A 9439-nucleotide genomic window follows, 5' to 3' on the forward strand; every position below is an offset into this window, starting at 1 on the left:
ATAAAAATATTAGAACATTGGATCAGCTCAAATGCAGACACTGGTGAATGAAAATAATTACCATTTATCAACATTTTTTTATCCTTTATAACAGAATGAACTTTATTCAGCATTGCCTCTGACTGATTGTAGAGAAACCACAGCAGAAGTGGATCAAAGAGCTCACCTGCAGGCTTTCCCTTGACCTGAGGCAGCCTGGTCTTGCCTCTGGCAGCAGGAAAGCTGGGCAGGGCACAAAAGGCTGTTCCTGAGAGTCTCCAGCTCACTTTAAACCCTTAGCATTGTGGTGCTCTGACGCGGCCACAGCCACAGCACAACATTCCTGGCTACAGGTGAGGCTGTCCAGTGTCGGACAATTCCCTTTTCTGACCCAGAGATAGGGCAACTGAGAGGTGTTTTAAAGACTTTTATTCCATTTTCAGTCTCATGTGAAGGGTGAGACAATTAAAAGAATGGAAAGAATAATAAAGTACTGGAATGCTCTTCCCAGGGAGGTGGTGGAATCGCCATCTCTGGGTATGTTTAAAAAAGACCGGACACGGCACTTGGTGCTATGGTCTAGTTGAGGTATTAGGGCATAGGTTGGACTCAATGATCTTGGAGGTCTCTTCCAACCCCTTTATTCTGTGATTCTGTAATGTTATAATGATGTTATAACTCATGCCATCACAATCAGAAGCCAACTATTTCCTAATTACAATGCATTATAAGCATTTCTTGGCCTATCAGCTTTTGCATACACCATGCTGTAAATGCCTTAAAACCAATCATCAAAAATTACCCCTTGTGGGTCCCACTACATTGCATTTTTCACAGTTCTATTTCCCCAGTCTTATTTGCAAGGGCATCCTTTGAAACTTGTTTCTAGCTCCATTTCTCTCTCAACAATATCTGTCCTATTCCATGGCATTTCTAAGTCAGCATTTTAATCAAAGTTTGCATACGGATGCACACTGTAGAGAAATCTCTACAAATCCATTTCCCACAGTCCAAGAGCTAGGAGAGAACATCTTCAGCTGCAGGGAACAAGGAGAATGGATGTAGAGAGAGGCTCTGGCTTTTGGCTGGGAAAAGTTTCAATCAGCATATTTGACCCCATTCCCAATGCTGAAATCCAACTTGGCTGTCAAGTAGTGCCCACCCCTTTTCCTTTGTGCTTTCAAGCAAGAGGAACTTTATGCTTTTTCTTATCAAATTTGAGTCTCCTGCAAGTTCTTCTGTTTGGGGAGTTCTTAAAATGGCCCCATGCCACAGAATTCAAGAGCTGCAATTTGAAGGTTAATGGAGGAATTTCACTCATATGGAAGAATATTTTCATATTTTCACTATTTTCACTATTTTATAAATATATTTTTAAATTTATCCATATTTTTAAATTATTATATTTTAAAATTTAAAATTTACATTTTAAAATTTATTTTAATTTGTATTTATATTTTTATCAAATTTTAATTACAATATTTCATATTCTCCCATATTTTCCTATATTTTCCCATATTTTCACTGATTTTCCCATATTTTCCCATACTTTCCCCCATTTTTCATTTTCATATTTTTGCTATTTTCATTATTTTATAAATATATTGTAAAATTTATATATATTTAAAAAAAATTTTATATTTTAAAATATAAAATTTACATTTCAAGATATTTATATCTATATTTATATTTATATTTACATTTATATTTATCTTTATATAATTTTTAGTTAGAATATTTCATATTTTCAGTCATTTTCACATATTTTCACTCATTTTCCCTTCAGAATGGACATGGTTACATCCACCTCTGCCTTGTGAAGAGGCAGCAACAGGTGAGTTTGCTTGAAAGCTGCAGTTTCCAATATAATTTTCCAATAATCTGTTAACTTTTGGGCTGAAACTGCATTTCAGTAGTCCCAGTGATCTGCCATGTGCCTGATGTCTAGAAAGATTCTCATGGGTGCTTTGGTCTGCAGGGTGATGGTGGCAGTTCGTTGTGGCTGAATTCCCCCCTGGTGCTGGGGAATCCTCAGGGAATGCCAGCTTGGAAGTGCTCCCATGTGCTGCCAAGACATGAATGTCCTGGGTCCAGTGCTAAGGACAGATTTGGCTCACCCCATGGAAAACTAGTGGCTAAAAGAGAACAAAATAACTGGATTCTAGCAGCCCTTGGCTACAAACATATCAGGAATTCAGTGCTTTCCAGAGGAGAATTCAGTCGTGGGAAAAAGGCACCGCAGCCCATCGATTATCAGAGAATTACTGCTAAATGGAGAAAAGCTGACAACAAATATTTACTCTTGGATCAATTCTGTTTAAAGGGCAATGTTTGGAGCACAGCTTGGACTCTGTGGGAAGGTCAGGCTGCGTTTATATAAAGACAGAGGGATATGCACTGGGAATCCTTGCTTGGAAAGGAAAAATCCTGGAAGATTTTTGGAAGACACACAATGAGGATCATAATTTTTCTCCTCACTTTGAGCATTTTCTCATGTTCAGGTAAGTTGGAGCCTTGTCCTCCTTTTTAGGGTGATTTTGGGGGGAAAAGTATAATCCTCCAATGGACTTCTGATGGAACTGTTCCTCCCCCTCAGGGTTCCCAGTGTATGACTATGATCTCCCTGTCACAGAGGAGGCTCTCAATGCTTCCATTGCCCGGATCAATTCCCAGTCATGGAGCAGAAACCTGTATGGCGTTGTCAGGAGCCGAGTCATGGGTGTAAGTACACAGACAACAGAGATCCTTTACCTGAAATGAGCTGTCCTGGGATGGAAAACTCCTTTCCACCCAGTCCTGGAAAACCAGGTTTAGTTGGAGTTGGCTGATGCTGCTTGAAAAGGGTGGGTTTGAGCCATTATATGAAGTTACAGCTTCAGGAACCTAAATATCTTTTGTATGTAAGTTTGTAATTAAGATACTTTAGGAATTCAGATTTTTCATGCCTAGAGTGGTTTTTCATGCCTAGTTTTTCATGTCTAGTCCTTGAGGGTTGTCTTGTAGGATTTTGTTGAAAAGTTATTTTTTAAATACCTCCAGCAAACTGCTTTGCTTTGGGCATCAAGCACCCTGGCTCATCCGGAGCTCTTCGCTGGTTAAATGCCCCCACAATTCAGGATTCTTTCTCTGATCTTTATTTATGTCATCTGTCTCTATGCACCAATTCTGGTTTAAATCTGCTAGAGACTAAGTGCAAGCAAGAAACCCCTATCTGTTTTAATTTGTGGTGCTCAGAATTGTACTGGATACTTCCCAAGTTAAGGAGTGCAAACTTCTTAATTCAAAGTTATGATGTCCATGCTCCTGAACTTTCCTTTCTGTTAAAATATATTAATTCAAAGTTATAATGTCCATGCTCCTGAACACCTTCAGAACCTTCCTTTCTATTAAAACTTATTAATTCAAAGTTATGATGTCCGTGCTCCTGAAGACCCTCAGAACCTTTCTGTTCCTATAGGTGGCCTGTATCAAGTCTCTGCAAGAATGAATGTCAAGATGACGTATGGATTTATACAATTTGGATTAAAACCCCCAAGTATTTGAAAGTAGTGGGAATTTGAAAGTTGTTTGTTGAGGGGTTTTTTGGGGCATTGCTTTTTAAAATTTTCTTTTTAAGTCTCCCATCTTGAGCTAAAGTGTCACTGTAAGACACAAAATAACATGATGCGTACACGCTGCTGTTATCAAGGTAAAAAGGGGAAGTTTATTTTCTGACTCCAACATTTATAGATTTCCAAAAGTGACAGTGGATTGGAGGGTGACAGTGCCACCTCTCCAATGACACTGGACAAACCAACAGTCCATCAAATTTCTCCTCCTCCACAAAAGAATGCAAAATAATGAGTTATTTACAGAAAGTGCGTAAGAAAGTTCATTACAAAAATGTAAACATCAGAAGGCTTAGAAAATATTAAAAAATCAGGGTGGCACTGAAGCATTGATTGGACTATGAGAAAAAAGAAAGGAATAATCCAAAAGGACTAATTCTGTGTTGTGTTGACCCTGCTCTCACCAGGTGGACACGTGGGACAGCGACACTTACGGGTTAGATCTGCGCTTCAGCATCCGCGAGACTGTGTGCACCAAAGCTTCGGGGAGAGACCCCTCCACCTGTGACTTCAAAAGTGGTCCTTTCGTGGTAGGTGCTCCTGCTGGCACTGGGAACGCCCCCCCTCCATGCAGGGGAAGGGTTGCAGTGCTGCTGGTGCTGAGAGGTGAGGAATGGCTGGCTGCTTTTGATACAAGCTGCAGCATGGAGTGGGCGTTGGGTGGGAACGGTCTGTGGTGGGAAACTCTTCTGCCTGCTCCGTGGGGAGGGCAGGGAGCTGAAAAGAGGATTTGTGTCTGGGAGCAGCCTGTGGTAAAGGTATGTGTGCTTTTGGGGCCAATGCTAGAAGGAATGGCTTATTCTCTAAGTAAAGAGCTGATGTTTCACTTTCACCTATCTGGGCACCACATGAAGGGTTACCTTACATGTCATGCAGATCCCCCCTCTGTGCTCACAGTGCTGATCTCTTTGGGATTTTTCACTCTCAGCCTGAAATAAAAAGGCTCTTGACACAGCTCTTTCTCTCCTCTGAGTCTTAAATCACCAGCTTTGGTGGAAATACATTGTCTTTGAGTCTGTGCACAGACTTGGGACTTCTCTGTGCACAGTTCCTTGGGCCTAATCTCCTCTCTGCTCTGGAGCTAAACAGCTCATGTGTGTGTAGATGGCACCACACAGTGTTCTTGGTTATTGCTTTGCTTTTTTTCTTTAGGAACTCAAAAGTTGGCTGCTGCAGTGTTATCCTGTATCCTAAACTGACACAATCCTCCTCTTCTTCTTAGGGCAATATGGTAGTGTGAGGATGCCTTTTCCAAACTTGAGTGCAGCTTTTGCTGCAGTTTTTCGTCCAATTGCAGAGACAACATCTTTGAGGGTAGTTTAACTTCCAGAGCTGGGGCTGCTGTTGGCATAGCCCTGCACTGCCCTTCTCTTTGTGCTGAACTGTGAAAAGGATGTGGAGGTTTTTTTCTACCCCAAGCAGGCTCAGAGGTTTGTACAATACATAGCTGGGGGGCCATAACACCTTGTACAATTGTTCTCTGATTTCTTTCTCTTTGAATTTGTTTCTGAAATCCTTTTGCAGGTTCCCACCACCACTGAGGGTTGGTATTGGATGTTTGCTCTGTGAGATTGGCTCTGTTTTGTTCTGTTGCAGCCCACTGCTTCCTGCAGGAGCGTTGTGGAGGTCTCCGGGGGACTGATTGCCAACCTCACCGTGCGGTGCCATCGCAGTGCGGTCAGCTCTGAATCCATGAGCAGCGAGGAGGTGAGGAAGGGGAAAACCCATTTTTGCTGCCTGGAGGAGCGAAAATTCTGCTTAATTCTGCTTTTAAAGAGAAGTCCAGGTGTCTGTGTGTGCTCCTGTTGCAGGAGGAGGTTTGGATCAGGACAGTGGCTGTAGCTTGAAATCCAGCTGTCAGCTGTGACTCTTCCCTTTCCATCAGCTGAGGGCTCTGCCCTTGCCTGGGAGAGGGTGACACTCTGTGGCAGTCTGGCACATCTATCATCTCCAGCACTTTCTTCCTTGAGTATGGGCCTGGAGAACAGTGACTGGCACCTCCTAGACACACACACAAATCCCTGTAGCTCTGGCTCTGTTGCCAAACCCAGCTCCCAGCACAGCCCAAGGATATTTGGTCTGCTGAGATCTTTGTTCCCTTTTGAGCTCTTTTTAGGCTTTGAGGGTGTTATTCAATGCTGACCTAACCTGGGAATTCCTTCTGATTGTTTCCAAACTGTGCCAGGGTCCGCTTTATCCATGAACTGACTCTTGAACTTGTGTGTTTGCACTTAGAACACAGCTCTCTACAGTGGGTGTTGTGCTTGAGGGAACACAATTTAACAAGCAAGGATATGGAGAGCTTTTATTTTTGGAAAATTCAGGGAGCTAAATGAAGAAGTTGAACTGTAGGATCACAGAATGGTTTGTGTTGGAAGGGACTTTTAAGTCCATCCAGTTCCCCCCCCTACCATGGGACACCTTCCACTATCCCAGGCTGCTCCAAGCCCTGCTCAGCCTGCCCTGGAACACTTCCAGGGATCCAGGGGCAGCCCCAGCTTCTCTGGGCACCCTGTGCCAGGGCCTGCCCACCCTCACAGAGATGGATTTCTCCCCAGTATCCCATCTCACCCTGCTCTCCTTCAGTTTAAGGCCAGTCTCCCTTGTCCAGTCACTACAAGCCCTTGTGGAAAGTCCCTCTCCAGCCACCTTGTAAGCAAATAGGATCCTTTGTTAAACTTCCTTGGCTTGAATTGCCAAATTAGCTCTTCATTTATTCTTCTTTTTTTCCTCAAAATCTCCATTCACCCTAGGAAGCCTGGCTCTGCAGAGCAGAAAGACTGCACGTGGAGCTCTGGAATGTATAACACAGGCTGGGATGTTCAGCCAGTCCTCTGTGGGGTGACATTACCATTGTTTAACAGGGCACTCAGCACAAACACTTGCTTTTACAAGCAGACATCTTCCCCCTTAAGTCTTCCTTAACCATCACTTAAAATTCAGTGCTGTTGCCATATTCCTGCTGGGGAATATATTTCCTGCAATGTTAATAAGGAATAAATGCCAAAGGGAATTACTGCACTTGAAAAGTAAAGTGTTTCACTCTGCAGAGGGCTGCAGCAAGTGCACTGCAGCTCTTGCTGTGGGCTGTGACTCTGCTCAGGGGATCTCAGCTTGGCTCAGGTGGTGTTGGTGCACCTGTGGTGCTGTTTGGATGAGGGAGGGAATTCTGATTTGTGACGGTGTTCACAGGGGTTCTTGGATGAGAAAAGAGACGGAAATCTGACTCCATGTTTCAGAAGGCTTGATTTATTATTTTATGATTTATATTACATTAAAAACTATACTAAAAGAACAGAAGAAAGGGTTTCATCAGAAGGCTAGCTAAGAACAGAATAGCAAAGAATGACAACAAAGGTTTGTGGGTCAGACAGAGAGTCCGAGCTAGTTGAGCTGTGACTGGCCATTAATTACAAACAACCACATGAGACCAATCACAGATCCACCTGTTGCATTCCACAGCAGCAGATAATCAATGATTACATTTTGTTCCTGAGGCCTCTCAGCTTCTCAGGAGGAAAAAATCCTAAGGAAAGGATTTTTCATGAAAAGATGTCTGTGACAGTGATTGACTGAGGCTGGCATCACAGAATAAACACCCTGAGTTTGACAGGATCATAGGGTCCAACCCCGGGATCGCAGGAGCACCAGCAGTAATCTTGTTAGCAGCAAAATTAAGAATAAGGTTTGGAATAACTTTAGTGACCACCTTCTGCCTGAGGGGATGGAGAAATGGCACTTCTTGCCAGGTGAGGTTTTTAAAGAAATGTCTTTAATTTCCAGATGATGCATGTGCCCATAAGGACCCCTGACAGGCGGGGCAACGCTCCCAGGGAAGGTAAGGCAGCTCTGCCATGCTGGAATGCCCTGACCTATGCTCTCCTCTTGCAACATCTCAAGGTCATCTGTCTGAGGGAGAGGTCAATGTGAAAAATCAGCTGTTTGCTCCTGCTCATATTGTCTTGGTTTGGAAAGACAGGAGTCTGCTAAGGAAGGCAGGAGCCTCCCCTGAAATGGAGAATGCAAACCCTCCCTACCCCTCCCAATTGCTATAAATTTTAAATTAAGGGGCTCTCAGGCAAAAATATGGGAGCAGGAAATAACAGTTCTTTAATAGGGAAGAAAAAGAAATAAAAGGATAAAATAAACAATGCAGTACACTAGAACAACACTGACAGAGTCAGAACCCAACCTGACACCCTGTGGGTCAGGGTGTTGGTGGCAGTGCCATTGGAAATGTGGCTGCAGCCCTCCTGTAGTGTCAGGGGTGGTTCTGTTGGAGCAGGGGGATCTGTAGAGAAGGATGTATTGTTCCTCTGAAGATCCAGTGGGAGGAGAGGCAGCTGCTGTTCCTCTGGGGAATGCCGTGGAGAAAGCCGTGCTGGTGTCTCACAAACCTCTGGATTATATCTGGGTAGCAATGCTTGGCTCCTCCCTCTGGGCGGAGCATCTCCCAATGGGATGTTCTAGTTCTTATCAGCCATGCAGTGACATTCAATAGTCTGTTATCAGCAGTGTCCCCTCCTGAGGGAGGTGTGAATGTGGTCACTCAAAGAGAGAGATAAAGCAAACTGCCCACCTGACAAAGGTAATCTGCCATACAGATGGGAATGGATAGCATCTTGCATTGCAATTTTGAACACATGGGCAGCTGGTTTTTCCCTTGCAGAGGGGTGTCTATTTTAGGGTGCGTGAAGGGCACTGTCCTGCCAAGCCAGGCCATGCTGAGGTTTATCCATTTTTTGGACTGCCAGATTTGTGCTCTCATAAACACTACTTGAGTGCAGAATGCAGTGCTGAATATTTTCTATTCTAGAATCACAGAGTGGTTTGGGTTGGAAGGGATCTGAAAGATCATCCTGTTCTACCCCCTGATGTGGGCAGGGACAGCTTCCACTATCCCAGGGTGCTCCAAGCCCCATCCAACCTGGCCCTGGACTCTTGCAGGGATCCAGAGGCAGCCACAGCTTCTCTGGGCAACAATCCACACAAATCTGAAAGCATCTCACGCATACAGATGTCTCCATGTTCTTTTCTTTAGATGATGCCTTTGCTCCTGAAGCCTTCCCTTCAAGGGGAAGAGGCAGCAGCCGTGGAGACTGGAACAAACCCAGCTACTTCAACCCTGACAGGATGGAATAACCTGGCCTGGGTGAGTGTGGCCTAGGGCTAGGGCTGGGAAAGTCAGAGAACCTGCAGCTCCAGGAACACTGGGGCTGCAGAAGGCCATCCCTACTTTGCTGCTCGTACAGCTTTCTGATCTGCACCACCCGTGGTGATGAGGCTCAGGTCAGGGTAGACTTAAGGTCAGGCTTAGCTTTTATATACCCTCGGTCTGCAGGTTTTGTGGCAGGGTGGGAAGTGACTGCTCAGCATGAAGGACTTTTAGCTCCTTGGAAAACATCCCACCTCCAGAGCTCCTGGTTATGCCTCAGTTTTGAATTATCCATTCTGTATCCTCCAACATACACCCGTGTCCTGGGGTACAGGCAGTGTGCAAAGCCTGCAGGAAAATCCTTCTGTAAACTCAGAGTCTGAGTCTGTAGGCTTCTGGCCTTTTCACCCCCATTTTCCTTGTGACAAGTGTGAAAAATGCCAATCACTTGTTTTTAAAATTTTAAAAGCTTAATAGTAATAAAATGGTTATAAAAATAGTAATATAATTAGACTAATAATAATTTGGACAATTAGGATTTAGGACAATATTAGACAATAAAAACAAAGAGTTATGGACAGTCCGGGTACCTTTTCTGGGCAAAATAAGCCCGAAAAAGGCCTCATGTTAACAGAGGATTAACCCTTAAAAGCAACAGCCTGTTGCACTTTCATACACCTCATACATGGTGCATAAA

At 44.0% G+C, this 9439-nt stretch overlaps 1 protein-coding gene across 1 annotated transcript; it reads left to right on the forward strand.

Moving 5' to 3' along the window:
* The first annotated feature begins 2428 nt into the window (after window positions 1–2428).
* On the forward strand, window positions 2429–8729 carry SPP2 (secreted phosphoprotein 2). Its single transcript, XM_054278456.1, has 6 exons — window positions 2429–2480; window positions 2576–2700; window positions 3995–4117; window positions 5184–5294; window positions 7371–7425; window positions 8629–8729. Exons 1-6 carry the CDS (start codon window positions 2432–2434, stop codon window positions 8727–8729), a joined length of 564 nt encoding a protein of 187 aa, XP_054134431.1. The 5' UTR covers window positions 2429–2431.
* Window positions 8730–9439: the final 710 nt, after the last annotated feature.

Source organism: Melozone crissalis, unplaced genomic scaffold, assembly GCF_028551555.1.
Source record: "Melozone crissalis strain CALT ecotype California unplaced genomic scaffold, PUWL_Pcris_2 ptg000023l_1, whole genome shotgun sequence".
NCBI classification, from domain to species: domain Eukaryota; kingdom Metazoa; phylum Chordata; class Aves; order Passeriformes; family Passerellidae; genus Melozone; species Melozone crissalis.